Source organism: Festucalex cinctus, chromosome 7, assembly GCF_051991245.1.
Source record: "Festucalex cinctus isolate MCC-2025b chromosome 7, RoL_Fcin_1.0, whole genome shotgun sequence".
In the NCBI taxonomy this organism is placed as follows: domain Eukaryota; kingdom Metazoa; phylum Chordata; class Actinopteri; order Syngnathiformes; family Syngnathidae; genus Festucalex; species Festucalex cinctus.
This window is the reverse complement of record NC_135417.1, coordinates 2,887,055-2,905,744: the sequence shown is the minus strand read 5'-3', so window position 1 is coordinate 2,905,744 and position 18,690 is coordinate 2,887,055. Positions and strand designations below refer to the sequence as shown.

Here is an 18,690-nt window from a genome sequence, read left to right as displayed (position 1 = left end):
CTATTTTAAACTTGAGCAAAGCGTGTATGTGCTGTCGCGCGAAGTGGTGACGTAGTATTTGCGCGACGGAGTGGAAAGTGATTCAACTACACTCGCAGGTAGGTGACTAGTAGTAGTCATTCCAATAGGTTTTTGCACGAATTATATACTCCACGACTACACCTAAAGAAACAAAACAACGCATTCACACAACAGCTGATTGTCTCGCTTATAAAGCATGTTTTGTTTTGTCCCCCCCACCACTTATCGGACGACGCTAGCATGGCTAGGTACCCGTGGCGTGCTAAAGTTGAGCTGTTAGCCAAAAGAAGCACTTGTTGAATCATCACTTGGAACATAAAGCATCTTTACTAAGCTATGTTGCAAATTGTTATTGTGGGTAAACGGACAATTACCACTTTACGTTCGTCATTCGACCTCACCACACAACTAAACATTACTTTTACAGACTGGTCGGGCCAAATTTGTCTCGTTTTGATATTTTACCACTAAAATACATTTTTAATGGCATTCTTTTTAAAAGATTTAGTGTTCATAATTTCATATAGACAATTATGATTCATGTTATGGTGTGCATGGTAAATGAACAATATGTCGCAAAGCTCTTCTACAATTTGGCCTAACTCTCGCTTTTGCCTGACTTTGCAGGTTTTAAGCTGCAATGGGGGACGTTAAGACCCCAGACTTTGATGATTTGCTGGCAGCATTTGATATTCCTGACATTGATGCTATTCAGTCGAGTCCAGAAGAGGATGTGTCTACTAATGAAAGAAAAAATTCATCCCTCCCCGGCTCCCCTGCCTCACAAGCTGACCCCCCTGCTGTCAGTGTTATAGTGATGAACACTGTGCGATCCTGTGACGATGGTGATGGAAAAAAAGACAACCCTCCAAGTGCTCTTTTAGACTCTCATGTCAAGATGAGTGACACTGTTGCCCAGATTGGCAATGGCTTTAATGTGTCTGCAGCTAGTGACCAGCAAGGATCCAATGCAGCACCGCAGCTTTCACCGCTGAAGTTGAACAATGACAATGAAGGGAATACAATGGATGTTGGATCGGTCACCAACATGATTGAAGATGTGATTAGTTTGAAGCCCCAGCCCCAACTGTTGTCCACTCAATTATCGGTTCCTTCCTCTCCGCAGTCTGGCTTGCCTCAGAGGGAGGAAGCACATCTCCTCCCTCACACGCCGTCTTCCCCATTATCACACAATGGAGGCGTTTGCAAAAAGACTGCCTCTCATATGGACGAAGATGACTCGGAACCAGACTTAGGAAGCCCTCTGGTGATCCACGAAAGCCCAGAATTTGTCATGCCGTCACCTCCGAAATTGAAACACACTGTCAGACATCAACCCGAGCTTTGCGTCTCACCTGAGGCTACCTCATGCACTCTTCCACATTCTTCAAGCGACGCATCTCTTGAAACATTGACTGAGCAGGAGGAGAAGTCTGTTTCCCCGGGAGCTACGCATCCACCAGCTCAGAACTGTCAATTGGCACCGGTGCAAGAGGAGAAATACCCAGACCATGTGATCGATGAACGGGACTCGCCTGAGAGTCCACCGCCCAGTGAGACGGGGCTTCCGGTTTGCAATAGAAGCCCCGAGTTGGAGGACCTCAGTGAGCTTATGGACAGCGAGCCAAGTCAAGCGGGCAGACCTAATGGCAGCGGAAAAACTGCAGAAGATGCTCAAACTGTAAATGAGGAGTCATCTTCTGACACCGTGTCTGCTAAAACAGCCCCATCCGAATTGTTACCCCTCAAAGTTAAAATCAAAGTGCCTGCACAGAGTTTAACTAAGACGACACTTAAAAAAGGTCCAAGAGCCAATTCTAAAGGTGTGAATTCTTCCAAATCTTCACCAAAAGCCCCCAATCCAAGAACTAAGAGGGGAGTTTCTCAGCAGTCCCGTGCAGGGCTTCCAGAAATGACAGTCAAAGATAAAGGTTCAGTAGCCATCAAAGCTAAATCCTCCCCCGCCGTTGTCGGTGTCGCCAAAACCTCACCTCTTCCTTCCATGACCGCCTCAACGACTGCACCCGGTGGCGTCAACCTACGCTGCCTGGGTCAGAAGACTCTCCAGAGTTCCCCTCAGGGCAGCAGCCGACCCGCCTCCATCGTCAACAGCGGCGGTGCCATCATATCCAAGAGCCAGACCAACCTGGTGGAAAGCTTCAACAAGATTCTCACCAATAAGAACCTACTGCCCAGCTATAAACCTGACCTGAGTTCTCCGCCTCCTGCTGAGTGGGGACTCCCTTTGCCTGCTCAGGTAACTTTACAAACTCCACAGCTTGGTGACAAAGTTTGACTTGCAAAAATAATTAATAAAAAGAATCAGATTTTAAGAACTAAAACTGGAATTTTAAAATTTAAAGCATGTTTTTAAAAATGTAAATGAATTGTCATAATTCAGTTAAAATTTCATTGTAAACAACAATTTAACAGTACTATATATTCTTTATCATTTGCAAAAAAAAATAATAATTTATTATCGGGAGTGTAACTTCTTCCTGTTTCTTAGCATGTATACTGCTCCACAGTGGCCAAAAAGTGCACTGCTCACACCAGAAGGCGAAACAGAAGCTTATTGAATTGGAGCAAAAAATGTGCTGAAAATTGTTTAATTCTTCACTAGGGCCCAACCAACATGGATTTTTTTTTTTTTTTAGGCTGAAACCTATTCTGATATTGGCAAAATAAAATTCCAATAACCGCTTAATTAAAGAAAGAAATGAGAGAAATTACTTTTTTGGTCCGTTAGTGTGAAGGCCTACGTCAATAAAGATACGTCCTTTAGTATTTAACTTTACAGCAGAGAGAAAAATCGGCAAAAATGGGATGTTTTTGTTTTTTGTTTTTTTTTTCTCCCTTTTTCTTACGTGGTAATGCGTTTAAAAAAATCTTCAAAAAAAGGCTGATTTTTGCCAATTTTAAAAACGCTAATAAGAGGAAGTAGGCTGACTGATTAATTTGTTGGGCCCTATTCTTTCCATTCTTTTGAATTATGCTATATATGGCTGTATAACTTTATAGAGTACAATATTGTAGACTATAGTGTTTTTTTTGTTTGTTTTTTTTGTTTTTCTTATCGCAACTTTTTTTTTTTGCGGGGGAGGCTAGCACAGATTATGGTAATGACATTTCCATTTATTTAAAAGGGGATAGATGATTTGAAATGAGGTACAAGGAACAAATGAATTTCAAATGTCAATGAACCACTGTATTAAAATAGAAGATATCTCTGAATTAATAAAAACATTTTTTCATTAAATTGGATCCGTTTACATCCTGATCTAAATCAAACAACGTGGCCAGTTTTAAGTCTCTAATGCTTAACATAGAGTACCATATTTTTTTTTTCCTGACCTAACGTGAACCCCATCCCTGATGTCACAACATGCCCCTTGACCCCGTTACAGGGTTACCGCTGTTTGGAGTGCGGCGACGCCTTCGCCCTGGAGCAGAGTCTGGCCCGCCACTACGACCGGCGCTCGCTGCGCATCGAGGTGACGTGCAACCACTGCGCCAAGCGGCTGGCCTTCTACAACAAGTGCAGCCTGCTTTTACACGCCCGGGAGCACAAGGAGCGAGGCCTGATCATGCAGTGCTCGCACCTGGTCATGAAACCCGTGTCCTTGGAGCAGATGATAAGCCAGACTGAGCTCAATGGTTAGTAGGTTATTTCTGTGTAGTTTGTTTTCTGAACGTGTTTGCTTTTTCATGCTGCGCTGGAACGTTTGAATTCAAATAACCCTCAGATTGAACAACGCTTTTTATGATGTTGACAGTTCAACCCTGGAAACGCTGAATTCACTTTCAGTGATTTCCTATTGGAATTATTGATTGTAACATTAAGCATGTCAACCAGCATTTTGGAATGGGTTGTATTTTAATTGAAAGATTCCATTGCATATATTATCTTAATCTCTTTTAGGACAGTCCACCCTCCAGGCCAAAGCGCAACCACATCAAGCGTCCCCTAACAAGAATTCTGACACAGTGCAGCACATCGGCAATAAATGTCCAGAATGTCAGACTCAGTTCAGCAGCAAAAAGCAGATCATGCAGCATTTCCAAGAAATCAAACAATCTGAAAGCACAGTGAGTCATTTGTGTACAATTTGTTTGCTCTTGAAATGCACACACAAACGCTGACTTCTTCTTTTTTTTTTTTTCCTCCTCTCTCCAGCCTTGCACGGAATGCTCCCCTCCGATGCTGCTGCCCAACGCCTGCAGCGCGGCAGCTCATCAGCGCATCCATCAAGGCAGCCCGCCGTGCGTTTGCCCCGAGTGCGGCGGCACCGCCAAGCAGGAAGTCTTTCAGTCGCATCTGGATCACGCTTGTTTGCACTATTCGCGACGCATCGGGTACAGGTATGTCATCTGGCCATTCAAGACTTCACTTACTGTTATTTACAGTAAACCTCAGTGGAAAAAATGTTAGTACTTGATGCCACAAAACACTTGAATATTATTTGAAAGTCTACAGCACCTTTCACACTGCACTTAGCAATGTGCAGCATGCCCTTGACAAGCCCATTCATTAATGTGGTAAGTCTTAATGAATGCGGTGACAGCAAAAGTTCGAGTGTTTACTTCCTGTTGGGCTTCGGCGCCAGCACTTCAAAATATGGGCACACCGGGGATGCGGCTTAAAACCTTTTTATTCATGTTGTTGTCCCTTTACTAAAATAATTGTGTTCCAGGCTCATCATAAACACCTTTTATTATAAGCATTTTATCATTCTTATTTGTCAAAGCGCATAAAGACACATCAGCTATTGAAAACTAAAGCTGGTGCTCTATTTTATTAATACAATAGTACTATTGCCACTAACTGCTAAACAAGGAGGAAGAAGGAATTTTCCACTATCTGCCATGATTGTTTGGCCTTGACGGTCAGTCACTCTGACCTTGATTTGGGCGCTCTTGTTTTTGTCTGTGCAGATGCTCTAGTTGCCTGGTGGTGTTTGGAGGGCTGAATTCGGTGAAGGCTCACATCCAACAGGCCCATTGCGACGTCTTCCACAAGTGCCCCACCTGTCCCATGGCGTTCAAATCGGCATCCAGCGTCCAAAGCCACATCAGCACGCAGCATCCTGCGTTAACCGATGGCCAGGCCATGTACGCGACACGCGGACATGTTAAATGTTTACATATTGGGGGTGCCTCGAACAACTTTTATTGTTTCTCACAGGTTGATCTACAAATGTGTAATGTGTGATACAGTTTTCACACACAAGTCCTTGCTGTACATCCACTTTGACACACATTTAGCCAGTCAAAAGGTTCACGTGTATAAATGTCCAGAGTGCACCAAGATGTTTCCTCAGAGAAGTGTACTAATGGAACATTTCAAGGTATACACACATGCTTTTTATTATTGTAGTCAATCGTCACTCATTTACTTTTTGACCCTATTTTGACCCTAATTTTTCAGAGCCACAAATCATCCAAGCAAGAATTAGCCGCAGTTCCAGCTGCTGCTTCTTCATGTCCTCAGCCTGCAGTCAAGTTAGAGAGTTCAGACGGGGAAGACGGCGAGGAGGAAGATAGCGCGGACACGACCACCACCACAGGGTGGAAGTGCGCACAGTGCCACGAATGCTACACCGACTCGGAAGAGTTCATCAGCCATATGGCTAATCAACATGGCAAGGTTGTAAAGCTAAGATGTTGTTTTGTTTTTTGTTTTTGTCAGACAGCAGTTTGTTTTTTTTTCATGCCGCTCTGTGTGTGCTTTTAGATGTTGAAGAACTTTCCTTGTGACAAATGTGAGAGCTCCTTCTCCTCCGCATCCAGTCTGAGACGCCACGTCCGCGAAAAACACAAGGTCATGAGTCGCTTCTGCTGCCAGTGAGTGAATTTATAGCTAAATTTTAAAATGATTATCTGCTCAAATTTCAGTATTCATTTGCCCACTCTTTCGTCCAAATAATTGTGTATGTGATATGAGATTGTTTTCTCTTGTTATAGGGCATAGTAGTTACCAATCCTTCCCTTTCCCTTTGAAACGCCCATTCATTTTTTTTTTTGTCGTGCTTGTAGGTACTGTACGGGCAGCAAAAAAACATTCAGCAGCAGAGCCATGTTGGACAAACACATCCACGTTCAACACAGCACGGAAGCCATGAGCCAGGAGGCAAGCCAGTTCTACACTGACAAAATGCATTCCTGATGTTCACTTTGGATTGACAATGTCAGAGAATTAAAAAAATAATAATCATAAAATGTGTATAGCTTGTTTGAGGCTTTATAAGGTGGCCATGAGTGTATTTCTAATGTAAAATGGCGTCTTCTTAGCAGGGAGGCACAGATGAGGCCGACAGCTCCTCGGAACACGACGGCGCTTTGCTGACTCGTCGCAGACGCCGAGCGGCCGTCAAGACGGAACACGACGAAGACTACTCTCCCTCAAAGAAGCTAAGATCATCCTCCGCACCTGCCCCTTATTCTCCCCCCGAGTCCGGGTTCCGCTGCGCCCCCTGCGGGTTCACCACGGAAGACCAGGCCACATTCCAGGCGCACATTAGCCAGCATCGAGTGGCGACGGAGGGTGGCGGGCAACAATGTTCTCAATGTGGTGCCTGCTTCACTTCCACCAAGTCGCTGGCACGCCACCTGTTTATCACCCACAAGGTCCGAAATGCGTTCACTGACCAACATCAAGGCCAAAGCGTGGGCGGGGCAGCGTCTCCCGTTAACGGCAAGAAGCCCGACGAGAATTCTCTCGGCTGTATGGCGTCGCCTTCCTCTCAAACACACGGCAAGGAAGATGACGACGAGTTGAACTGTAAAGTGTGCGGCAAACACTTTGACAAGGCCACGGATCTCAACACGCACTTCAGAACTCACGGAATGGCTTTTATCAATGCAAGAAACACGGGGAAACCAACCTAGGATGTGAGTAGACCCTCCAACGTGCCTTATTATATATATTGAGGAGATTTGCATCCATGACCAAAATATAAAACCTCTTTTTAGCAATCAAAACTTTCCACATTGAAGTTGCAGATAAGAGGTTTTGCATTTTGGTCATGGGCATGCAATTTAGCCAGATATCGCACAAGTAGTCATGTGAACATAAAACAATCAAAGATGATTCCCATAAGCCTTAACCATCTCCATGTGACACTCAGGATATCATTTGCAGTGGAACCTCCAACTTCAGACGCAATCCGTTCCAAGATGCTGGTTGACTTCTAAAGCTGTTGTCATTTCAAAACAAGTTTTTACATCAGAGCAAAAATACAGGACGATGACATAACTCGCATTTGTAATAATTCCAGAAAATATTTGAATGAAAAAGACTTCAAGAGAGTAGATGACAATCAGTATGGTGGTAACTGAGTGTGAGTGTCCGTCATGGCCAAACCACAATCATAACAAAACCATAGTACACTTTACCAGCAATGTTTTAATGAATATCTCTAACTGGTAAAATGCAAACTCGATCATGGCAATTATATGATTGAGATTTGTGATCGTGATAAATTTCAGGTCAATCACCTGTGAGCATAAATAATTGCTCGATCAGATGTGGTGGGAAAAAATGTTGGCATTTTAATGTCTTCTTGTCATTCCCAAGAAAGTCAGTTTATGGAGCTTCGACTGTACTGTAAACTAGTTCTGTTATTTTACATTGTTTTACATTTGTAGTACTTTTGAGTAAACATTGTTTTAATATTTTATTTAAGTACTCTCAAGTTTCTTTTGTTTGCAGGGCTAATGCTTTAAAATTGTCAGTTTTTTTTGTTGTTTTTTTGCTGCCATATTGCTGCAATGGAGAGGGAAACAAGAAACCATTTATATGCAAGTTTCTCCGGTCAATTTCTTGTTGGTCATCATCAGCTTCATCACACTGGAGTCACAAAATAGCCAAAGATAAAAAAAAATAAAATAAAAAAAAAGTCACTTCAGATGCTTGCTGTACTGAAGGCAAACATAAATGTGGACTTTTGAATTCCAAGATCAAAATTTTGTTTGAACTCGAACATGGGCGTGTTCCACTTTGGGGGTTCCACTATAACGTTGCTTTTTCGAATGTCGAAATTAACCTTACTGTAATTGCGGTTAGATGCACCTTCCTAGACACAGCCTGTAATGCAGGTAATAAGATAATTGCGTAAGAAATCACCTAAATGTTGTTCTGTGCCAGAAAGTCTAATAGATTTGTATGTACAGTGGATCCTTTAAAGTTCAAAATAATACGTTTGTCGCCATCTTGATTGTTTTGAAGCAATGTTTTACTTCATTTGTTAACATTTCAACATTCTTAATGATTATACACGACTCAGACAAGTGAATTGACTTAAAAAATAAACACATTTAAATGACACACTCCTTTATTACATGTGACTTAACACAAATTAGAAATTGGCTTTTGAACATTTCACAGAAGTGTTCAAATAAGCTTTATAGTCGACCTTTAAAGTATTCACTGAAGTGTGAGCCTTTTCACACTAACCTGTTAACACTTAAAAAAAAGAATGTTGATCTTACAATTTGCATGCCATTTTTATTTTATCATTGATGTCAAACTGTTTTTTATTATACTGAGCAACCTGGAGTGACACGTCACAAAAGAAGCCAAAGGCATATACGTATTTCATTTGTACTTTGGAGGCTCCACTGTAGTTAGAAAGCAGATTGCTGAGCTCCTCTGGTTATCTTCCTTTGAAAGTGAAACTGAAATGATCATTCAAAAAAGGGATCCTATCTCTACAAGTTTACTAGTGCAGTGTTTCCCAAACTTTTTTGAGCAAAGGCATATTTTTACATTCAAAAATTGTCACAGCACACCACCGGACAAAAACGTCACAAAAATCATGATCACTGGGGGAAGGAAGGCCAAAAAAAAAAAAAATTATGTTCTCGTGTCAGGAATGTAATTTTTCAGGGAGTAAATGTTTGGAAATCACTGCACTAGTGTCAACATCACATTCATGCTTCAGTTGATTTAGTTCCGCTTTGAGCGGTCAATTATCGCTTGTGATCCGTGTTTGTTGTATCTCAAAACTGATAATGTGACTAACTTGTGTTTAAAATGTTTGCTCTATAGTTCCGTTGGTTAAAAATAGCTGCGTGTTTGTTTTTCACTGCAGAAGAGTTCAGATAATCGTAGTCAGTCGCTTGGTGGTTGTCAGCAGAGCTTATTTTTATATATTTGTTTGAAACACTTCCTTTAATACGCTGTTATTGCTAGCGTAGCCACAAGCTGTGTGCGTTTGTGATTACCGTCTCAGGTGAACAATCAATGCTTTAGCAAGGTTTTGATCTACATGCTCAAATGTTTATGGAGAAAAAGAAATAAAAAATGTGGCGCATTGTCACATGATTTGTCATCTTTATTTCCTTCAATGTTATACTAAGCAAAATTGGGGGTCACACAGACAATTTGTTTTCCATGAAAACACTATTATAAAGAAACTACAATTCACAAGTTTGGGGATCACTTAGAAGTCTCTATTTTTTGGGGGGAAAAGTCATTATTAATCTCAATATTTTCGGGGTGGCAGTTAAATTACTTTTTTATCTGCTAGGAAAATAATAAATACAAATCTTAATATTGGGGTAGAAAAAAATTCCCTTACTTGATCAAGGCCATGTAGAGAAATATCCATCTCTGGTCCAAATATGGGTTTCTGTAAGTATATATGACGGTACTGTATAATGTATGAGTGCAGTATGTCAACTGTTCTCCAGTGATTGTTGACAGGTGGATCCAGGCGGGTTGTCACAGCAGCACGAAACAAATGAGGAGGACCAAAAACGGCTTCACAAATCCTGACACGCCCTCAACGCTTACTGTAGGAGCACCTGCATGGACGAGAGGGAAATCAGAATTCATTTTGGTGACGGCCACACAGGTGCTTAAACACACACTTGAATTTTTAATTACAATGTATTTGCATTTGATATTTTACAAACAAATATTGATTTAGGTACAATTTTTATTTATCATATGTACATTTTAGTGAATCATTTGTTTCCCTATATTTACGCTCAGTGTTATAATTCAGACTGCGTAATATTTTATTTTGTAATTATTAGCGGCAATCATCTCTTAAAATGTTTGTTCACACCTGATCCGTTCGTAAGTACTTGGCTGTCGCTACGGGACCCAATCTCGGTCTGCTCCAGGGCGGCCAGTTGAGCGTCTGTGAGACGGTCTCGCTGACTTTGGGTTACCATGGCAACGTTGTCGGGCCCAAGACCCTCCAGTTGAGCCACGGAGAGCGCCTGACGTAGAGAAGGCATTAGAAAGTAAGCCCGCATTTCCCCCGTGTTAAAATGCGGTGAAAGGCTGCCACTCACGGCTATGTTATCCGCAGGAAATAGCGGGATGCTGCTCTCTTGAAAAAATGACAAGAGTGACGGGTCCAAAGAAGCCATCTCGTCTGCGTCCAAGCCAACTGAAAACACGTAGGAAGTTTCCAAATGTAAAAATGTGTTTTTTTTTAACGTGCAATTAATGACCACCCCTTACTTGGAAAGCCTGTACTTGGGGAATTCCAGTCAAAACGCAGCAGGCATGTCCATGTCACAATTTAGCAGTCAAAAATGTAGTAATAATAATAATAATGCATAGATTTGTGGAGACTGGGGTCAATTTTAAAAATGTGCAGAATTTCACAAGTTATTTATGGTTGTAAAAGTTCAGCAGCGAATTTAGAATTGTGTTTCCACAGCGTGTTAGTTCTCTGTAATTAATTCAAATGAGTTTGATTGAGCCCAGGTGATGTAAAAACACCACCCAAATTTCACTAATCAGCCGTGGCCATTGCGGTCCGCCCCCTCAAAGTTCCTGCCTGGCTCAGCAAGACTCTGCTGCTGAGATAGTACTTAGATGCCCCCTGGGGAATTTAATTACCCTGGTAATCGTTATTGGTGGAAAAACGCGCAAACTGAGTTTTACCAAGGTAAACTGAAAAGTTCTCCAAAAGTTACTGCAGTGGTCACCAAAGTCTGACAAATGCAATTATGCCATCGAGTGGCAGAAAAATGAATGAATATAACACTTGTTTTTTTACAGCACAGTGCATCTTGTGAATTTTTATTCATTTTTATGAATTATGAAATGACAGTATCTCTGACTAAAAGATGCAGCCATATTTCTATTAGTTTATTATTTCCACTTATGTTAACAAGAGTATGAAAATGATTTTATTTTATTGTGCATTTAAAACAGATATAAAATGTGATTAATCATGAGTTAACCATTGAAGTCATGCGATTAATTATGTTTAAAAAAAATTTATTGCTTGACACTCCTAAAAAAAAAAAAAAAAAGATCTAATCTTATAAACAAAAAATATGTAGAGCTGGGCCCCAATCTTGGGGTTCTCTATTTTTTCCGAAAAGTTTTTGTGCTGAGACGCATAAAAAAAACTGCACCCAGCAACGTGTCAACTAATTTGTAGTACAAGAGCGACGCACCAATTTCACGCGGACTCACCGATCAGGTTGCCCATTTCCGCAACCAACGCTTCCGTCCAGTTCCCGACGGGTCCAAAGGCCAACACGGCCAGACTTTTAAAGTGCCGAGCAACTTCGAGCGAACAGCGGATGTCGTTGAGGGAGCCCACAGCATCCCTGCGTGACGTACACACACATACACCGATTCAATTAATTTTTCCCCAAAATTTGACATATTACATCTAACATCAGGAAAAAGTCATTTCAATAGTGTTTTTGTGACCTGGCTATAAACCTGTATAACTCTTGTTAAATGGGAGTGACAACACAAGACGGGTACATCAAATACAGCAAACAAGCACGCTTGTGCAACATCTGGCTCGAACCTGAAAGCGTATGCGTCGAGTTGTGCGATCTCGCTGGCGTTCAGGCCGCACATGAACTGGTTGAGTGCCACCATGTGGAAAGTCTTCAGCTGCTGAGCCGTCAGCTCGGCACGCTTGGAGACGCTTTTCCACACTGCTCGCAACTGTTGATGAATGTCGGATAAAAGTAATTTCATTGGTCAGAAAATTATTTACTAAAAAATATCTTTGTTCATCTATTTATTCCAGTGACATATAGTGACAGGCAGAACAATTACATGCTCTTCCACTAGATGGTAGAAGGTACAACAGAGCCACCAAGAACTATTTGTGAGCTAACTCCATTTTGTCACCATGTATCATCTGAAGAAAAACAATTAAAAAACACTATTGCTATATTGTTAAACTCCACCTGTGAATCATTCCAGCCACAGTGAGCGACGTCCTCCAGCCTGTCTATGGAGAAACTCAACATCTCCAGGTCTGAATTAGAGAAACCCCGAGCGATACATCCCAGACTGGCTCCGATGCTCTCGCTCATATTCGGCACTGGGCCCAAAGCCTAGACACAAACAACATCAATATGTGTCATGAGGACTGATGCTGTAGAAAATGGATGGATGGAATTTGGACGAGACCTCAATGGCCTTCTCTGTAAGCACAGCCAGCTGTTCTGCCTTGTAGTCAGGGACACTGCCAAGCGTTTCCATGGTTTCCAAAAAGGTGTCTTGTGATATCTTATCCAGTTGTGTGCTTGACCAGAACACATTGTCCTTTCCCAAGTCTCTTATTAAACTCACAGTCGGTATGTAACTATCGAGGCTGGTCCTATTCATGTCAGCATAGTTAGTGGTACCGTTGACTGGAAAAGAGAGTCGAATATTAAAACAAACGGAGTGGACACATTTCAAAAAATGTCGTTTGCACACCTTCCTCATTAGTTGACGCGATGAGGTCGAAGAGTTTCCTCCTCATTGCTTTGGACACGCGAGGCAGTCGAGGCCTCAGAAAATGTAAAACGTCGATCATCCAAGGCTAGCAAAGAGTACATGGAAAAGTTCGCCAGTGAGGACTTTGGATAAAAATGCAAGCAATATGGTCTAAGTCCAAAATTGTTATATTTTGCAGAATATGAAAAAAAATTCTGTAAAATATGAATTTACATAAACATAGCAAAGCAAAATTTTATTGCACCCATAAATTTGAACCAAATCACTCTCCCACAAAATGACAAAATTGGAATTACCCCAACTCTCACGACTCTGTATTAAATATAAAACGCACCATCCATACCTTATGAGGCAGAGCAGATAGTGCGCTATCATCCCAATTCATCCACCCGCCGAGTGACTCCATTAATTCCTCGTCCCATTCCGATGGGTCTCTGCAGTCAATTTAAACCAAACAAAAACGCTTTTACAGTATGAGATGTTATCTTTTTATAGTGACGACGGTGTCAGCAGCGAGTACCCAAACATGCTTCTGACGAGCTGCATCAGCGCCGGCCTGTTGCGCAGAGGAATGTGCTGGCAGGACGACATGGCCCACAGGCTGACGTTGAGGACGTGGTGCGCCAGGAGGCTCAATGTGGGGACATCAAGCTCGCATAAAAGCGGGCCCAGTCTGGAAACGTCCTGCACGGTCAGTTCGGACGTATTTTTCTCCTGTGAGCATGATATGTGTTACATATCTTCCCTCATAACAGGTTAGAGTGTCATCAGCAGGTTGCAACAAAGGGAGAGAAACTGGAAGAGTCACAGAAAGGCGTGTATGTGTGTGTACTTTGGTCAGGCATTGCAGTGCTCTGCGGGGCAGAGCGAGTCGAGACGGACTTCGATGAGGCAGGGATGTGAGGTTGGCTGCTCCCAACTTGTTGAGGAAAATGTTGCAAAAGGAGTCGGGCAAATTCTGCCATTCCGAAGGCCTGAATGACATGCCGAGAAAGCAGCACGGTGAGCTTTTATAGTTTGTCCGTACAGCCATCGGTTGCTATTTATGTGTTCTTACCTGAGGTGAATCATTAGAATTATTGGCATAGTAGTATTGAACTCCTCCTCTGTGATGTTTTTGAAGTAATCCCGTCGCCCTTCCTCTACAGCTGCAAAGTATCTGCGAGCTGCACATCCAACCTGAACGTACAGATTTCTGACTTTTGTTTTTTTGCTTTGACTTACGAGCAAAAACTTTCAATCCAGTTTAGTGTCAGGTAACTCAACCTAACTCACTTAACAAGCAGGAGTTTTGCAAATAGTAAACAATTCTTGAGAAAAGAAGCTTTCATCTCCCAGGTGAAGGTTACTGTATAACTTTGCCGTAGCCCGCTAGCTTAATGCTAACACAGGGGCTAACCAATAGAATTGGTGTCACTGTTACGGTTTGTAGAAAACAAAGCAAATAAGTAGAGGTCCCTAACGTCCCACCTCCAGTGGTGTGCAATCAGCACTGACTTACCCGACAGCGTTCTGTGACACGAGTTGTGGTCCGGTTTTGGTCGAGAGGAAAGTAGTCCGGCAAGTGGGCTGGGGTCACGGAAATAATAAATGTGTTTCAAAAGAGTGATACATTTGCATCATAAAACATCACCCGAGAAAAAAAGTCAGACTACATTACGGCCAGGCACTATTTTTCTGTTTGTTCGTATCACTGCGCGGCGCGCTGCACACAGCTGATTGACGCGCACTAAGTTATAGCCTATCAGCTGTATGCAGCACGCCGCGCAGTGATACAAACGAACAGAAAAATAGCACCTGGCGGTAATGGAGTCTGACTTTTTTTTTCTAGGGCGAAGTTTTGTGATGCAAATGTATCACTCTTTTGAACACAAATTGTTTGAGAAGAAAAACGCTATATTTCCGTGACCCCAGCCAACTTGCCGAACTACTTTCCTCTCGACCAAAACCGGACCAGAAATCGTGTCATAAAACGCTGTCAGTGCTGATCGCACACCACTGGAGGTGAGGATGAAATAGAGATTCATGTCCAAAAAATCCGAACTATCCTTTAAGTGTGTGAGTATACCTGCAATTTGGAGAGCCAACATGGAGTCTCCTCTATAGCTTGGACCATTTCCTCTATGTTTACGTCGGCAACGTTGGCAATCATCTCACAGGTAACACCTTGGAGGATAGAACCCAGATTCCTCCTGTGGTAAACACAGTCACACACTACTGTTGATGGTTCCCAATTGAAAGGTCACATCCCTCAGATCCCACTGTTTTGGTTTTGACAACTTCAATTAACTTATAATTGCTTATCAGTAGCTAACACTGTTAATGCTAATTTGTGCATTAAAAAAAGTCAATGCAGCTCTGCTTACCATTTTGTCTTTGACATGATAGACCGGGCGCCACACCTGTGTCAGATGGGTGTTTGTACATGGTACACTCTAAAAACAGTTGGGTCAAAAATAACCCAAATTGGGTCAATAATTGACCAACCCAACTTTTGGACCTAAAAAGTTGAGTCAAATTACCATAATAACGCACAAAGCAAACCAATGTTTGGGGTTGTTTTGTGGATTATTCACTTGAGTAACCCAATTGAATTGGGCCAAAAATGAACTGACCCAACTTTTTTTTCTTATTTAACCCAAAAACATGGGTCAAATTAAATGAATGACCCACAAAGCAACCCAATTATATGGGTTGTTTTTGGGTTATTCATTTGCCCCAACTTTTGGCTAAATTGAATAACCCAAAAAGTTGGGTCAGTCTCTTTTTGACCCAATTTGGGGTATTTTTGACCCAACTCTTTTTAGAGTGTAGTACCTCTGCTGCGATTGTGTCACTTGAAAGTGGCTCGAAATCTTCACCTAGCCTAGCTTACCATGTCAACCCAGAATTGCAGAACGGCTCGACACATTTTGAAACACCTTTGAAGGCTCCTTGTACTTAAAAAGCTGCTTTTTTGTTGTTGTTGTTTTTTTTGTTTTTGTTTTTTTAAACAGAGATACACGACAACAGTTATTCACTATAAATAATATCTCATGATTCTCAGTGAAATATTTCATTAACCTCTTACCAAAAGTGCAGCTTATTTTCCATATAAAACTTTCTTGCAAGAAAGGCGGCCTAAGAAAAAAAACAAAAAACAAAACAGTTATGTACAGTCTCCACCTGTGTACTAGTACTCACAAACGTGGACCATTGGTGCAGAATATTCTTGCTACCTGTGATCTCTTCAAGCTCTCGCCTCTCACTTGCTCAGGGGTGCTTATATTGGCATCATCCAGGTCTTGTAAAGACATGCCGCGCAGCAAAGTACCGGGCAGAAAGTGCACAAGCTCGGAAGTTTGATTGCTTCTCCGCAGCTACAGGGACGTACAAAATTCATTTTCACATACCGACATCATTGGTAATCCTATGCTTGATACTTACCGCTCTTAACATGGCCTTGAGCTGACTTCTCCTCATCCTTTTGGAGATGTTCCTCAGAACCTCCGTGTTGTTTGCGAGCTCCCGGATGCTGACGTGTTCCAGCACAAAGTTTGGCACGCCTTCGATAACTGGAGCCAGTCGCAGCAGATCTGCGCGTCCGCACTTTGTGAAAATACAGAAGGTAAGGTCGCCGCTCGAAATGAAGAGAATTGCCACGGAAAGTGGACTAAAGGGCTTCACCATCTTCTCTCCCAGCAGTTTCCGGACTATTCTGTGTATTTGAGACTTTGTCCAGTGGATGTTGGGTCCACGGTTTTGGAGCATCTCTTTGAGATCAGCGTTAGAGATGTTGGCCAGCTGTTGGGCAGACAAAAAAGCTACACCGGTTCCCAACGTGCTCAGAACTTCATAGCCAGTCCAGTTGGAGTTTGATGTCACCGCTTGTAGAAGCTGCCTCTTGAATTGGACAGGAAAGAAGATTAAATTAGTGCATGGTAGAGTTTTGATGCAGATTTGTGTGATACCTTTTTGGTGTTCGGGTTGTCACAGAGTTCAAGCTGGGCGAGGAGTTTCCAACTGAGTTCAGGAGTCAAAGCCGGAACTTCGTCGTAGTAACAAGCCAGTGAGCCAAGCCTGAGGAGTTTTAACATTATAGCTTCAAATGGCAAAACTCTAGAAAATTGATGTAAATATACATATATAAAAATAACCAGCTTGAAAAACAGTGAGCTCCTGCCTATTTGCAGTTCAGTATTCACAAATTCACTTATTCATGTTTTTTTCCCCCTTCCTAAAACGGCAAATCGTAAAATGGATGGATGGGTGCTCGCCAGGGCTTTGGCGCCATCTTGTGGCAGCTTGCTGGCTAAAAGATGCCACAAGATGGCGCCAAAGCCCTGGCTAGCACCCACGAATCCATTTCCTTTGGCACTACGTTCTTGTTTTCTTCATTGTATTCTGGTAAACTTGTTTTTACAGTTGACTGTTGAAAATGTTCAAATGTTAGGTTTACTGTGATGACTGTTTCTAAGTTATAACTAACTCATTAAATATTTCCGCTGAATAGTATTGGCTGCCAGAGCATAAATTATACTACAACTTGACTTGTTGTACCATTAATATGACATTCATTTATGGGTCTACACTTTATTTATTTATTTATTTATTTATGTATATTTTTTTTTGGGGGGGGGGGGGGGGGGGGGTTGTTTTATGAATGAATACTTACACGTCCACGTGTTCCGCAAACTGATGTGTTTCTCTGAAGCACTCTTTAAACCTCCGGAACAACTTCCTCCCCAGGCTGGGTCTCATCCTGGTCGCCATCACCATAGATTTGAAGTTGGCCGAGCGGAACATGTCGCACATCTACATTTATGTGTGGAAAAATGATGCATGTTAAATACGGTATTACTGCGCTGACTTTCTGTTGCAACCCCCACTGCCATTTGTCCCATTTGATACATTAGGCTGCACCATGTCCGTTACCTCCACGTTCATCCATTTCGAATCAGCAGCGCAACTCTTCATAGACACTGTAATATAAATTGAAATTATGGCAACATATTAGGTACACAGTGTTATTTTTTCTCTCTCTGAAAAAAAGAATAGTGGATGACACTGTCAATAAAAACGGAGCATTTAATTTTTTCTACTAAAGGCAGAATTTCTTGTCTCAGATCTGTTAATTTGGTTAAATAATCTTTAGTGCGTGATAATGATGCTTACCAAAGACTGCGAAGACCACAAACAATGCTCGTCCCTTAGCAACCATGTTGAACGCACCTGTTGTTGAACACACCAGACACAATGAAATAATCTGCATCAATATTGCTGTATAATAATGGATCCGAGTGCATTAAGTCCATCAAGTGATGTTTTCTATTTGTCTCTGTGCAGTCTTCTATCGCTTCCTGCTGTGAGAACTTCCCTGGTTACCAGCCCTGATAGTTTTTCCTCTTGGGAGGCAGCACAGACTTTGGAGAATAGCACGGTTGAAAAACAACTGTCTTGTAAGCTCCTAATTTTTTTTATTTTTTTTAAATGTTGCACAACATTTGGCTTGCTTATTGGAAATCACACTACTTTCCTAAATGACCTTTGAGCAGTCATTAATTCGCCTTTATTAAATTACATGACATGACACATCAGTACATATAATGTAAAAACAATGTTAAATATAATTACTAAAATGGTATAAAATGAACAATGTCATTGATGTACTTACGGATGTTTTGTTTTGTCTCCTCTCCAATAGATTGCGTCACTTGACGTGTGGTGAATTCTTCCTCCTTTGTATGATGATGCGTGACCAGCAGGGAGGTTACCTTCCGTCCCGGCAGGTGCATGTCATCCTATACTCTGTGTGTGCGGGTGTGAGAGGTTTTGCAGGTTCCATTTAAACTTTGAATATCTTCAGGAAGTGTGAGTCAACCTTACTTCATTAATTTTTGATAGGAGCCTTGTAATAGAATACTGTTTGTTGTTGCCATGACAACACCTGGAAGTAAAATGTGACTTCT

At 41.9% G+C, this 18,690-nt stretch overlaps 3 protein-coding genes across 8 annotated transcripts in view; 2 read left to right on the top strand and 1 right to left on the bottom strand.

Annotated features, from left to right (window-relative positions):
* Positions 1-45: 45 nt before the first annotated feature.
* znf687a (zinc finger protein 687a) lies at positions 46-9,341 on the top strand. Of its 5 annotated transcripts, XM_077527842.1 has the most exons (12): positions 46-98; positions 649-2,278; positions 3,429-3,678; positions 3,944-4,110; positions 4,199-4,383; positions 4,957-5,133; positions 5,207-5,369; positions 5,450-5,668; positions 5,756-5,865; positions 6,058-6,151; positions 6,313-6,912; positions 7,149-9,341. In XM_077527842.1, the coding sequence occupies exons 2-11, from the start codon at positions 662-664 to the stop codon at positions 6,907-6,909; spliced, it is 3,579 nt and encodes a 1,192-aa protein (XP_077383968.1). In that variant the 5' UTR covers positions 46-98; positions 649-661; the 3' UTR covers positions 6,910-6,912; positions 7,149-9,341. The 5 variants fall into 5 exon arrangements, with proteins under 5 accessions (XP_077383968.1, XP_077383969.1, XP_077383966.1 ...); XM_077527843.1 differs by having other exon boundaries at positions 6,316-9,341; XM_077527840.1 differs by having other exon boundaries at positions 6,313-9,341.
* On the bottom strand, positions 8,855-18,644 carry otoa (otoancorin). Of its 2 annotated transcripts, none has more exons than XM_077527847.1 (22): positions 18,396-18,644; positions 17,897-17,953; positions 17,657-17,703; positions 17,397-17,536; positions 16,693-16,801; positions 16,409-16,624; positions 16,169-16,330; positions 15,961-16,101; positions 15,813-15,862; positions 14,811-14,931; positions 13,800-13,921; positions 13,575-13,716; positions 13,263-13,456; positions 13,086-13,176; positions 12,722-12,827; positions 12,431-12,654; positions 12,205-12,354; positions 11,814-11,956; positions 11,468-11,604; positions 10,327-10,424; positions 10,095-10,251; positions 8,855-9,828 (listed from the first exon to the last, which is right to left on the bottom strand). In XM_077527847.1, the coding sequence occupies exons 1-22, from the start codon at positions 18,514-18,516 to the stop codon at positions 9,746-9,748; spliced, it is 2,811 nt and encodes a 936-aa protein (XP_077383973.1). In that variant the 5' UTR covers positions 18,517-18,644; the 3' UTR covers positions 8,855-9,745. The 2 variants fall into 2 exon arrangements, with proteins under 2 accessions (XP_077383973.1, XP_077383972.1); XM_077527846.1 differs by having other exon boundaries at positions 14,811-14,934; positions 18,396-18,643.
* Positions 17,043-18,690, top strand: part of ltap1 (lipid transport auxiliary protein 1) — a 50,935-nt gene continuing 49,287 nt past the window's right edge. The window contains exons 1-3 of the mRNA XM_077527851.1: positions 17,043-17,128; positions 18,068-18,180; positions 18,426-18,510. The gene's annotated coding sequence lies outside the window, so the exon portion shown is untranslated. The remainder of the gene's footprint in view (positions 17,129-18,067; positions 18,181-18,425; positions 18,511-18,690) is intronic.

Bases quoted from the DNA above. Each gene is read 5' to 3' on its own strand.
- otoa (XM_077527846.1), bottom strand. From the start codon at position 18,516: ATGCACCTGCCGGGACGGAAGGTAACCTCCCTGCTGGTCACGCATCAT. The intron at 12,355-12,430 runs GTCTCGTCCAAA...GTTTGTGTCTAG, and splicing joins TTACAGAGAAGGCCATTGAG to GCTTTGGGCCCAGTGCCGAA. The intron at 9,829-10,094 runs GTGTGAACAAAC...TCGTCCATGCAG, and splicing joins AGTACTTACGAACGGATCAG to GTGCTCCTACAGTAAGCGTT.
- znf687a (XM_077527842.1), top strand. From the start codon at position 662: ATGGGGGACGTTAAGACCCCAGACTTTGATGATTTGCTGGCAGCATTT. The intron at 2,279-3,428 runs GTAACTTTACAA...ACCCCGTTACAG, and splicing joins GACTCCCTTTGCCTGCTCAG to GGTTACCGCTGTTTGGAGTG. The intron at 4,384-4,956 runs GTATGTCATCTG...TTGTCTGTGCAG, and splicing joins TCGCGACGCATCGGGTACAG to ATGCTCTAGTTGCCTGGTGG.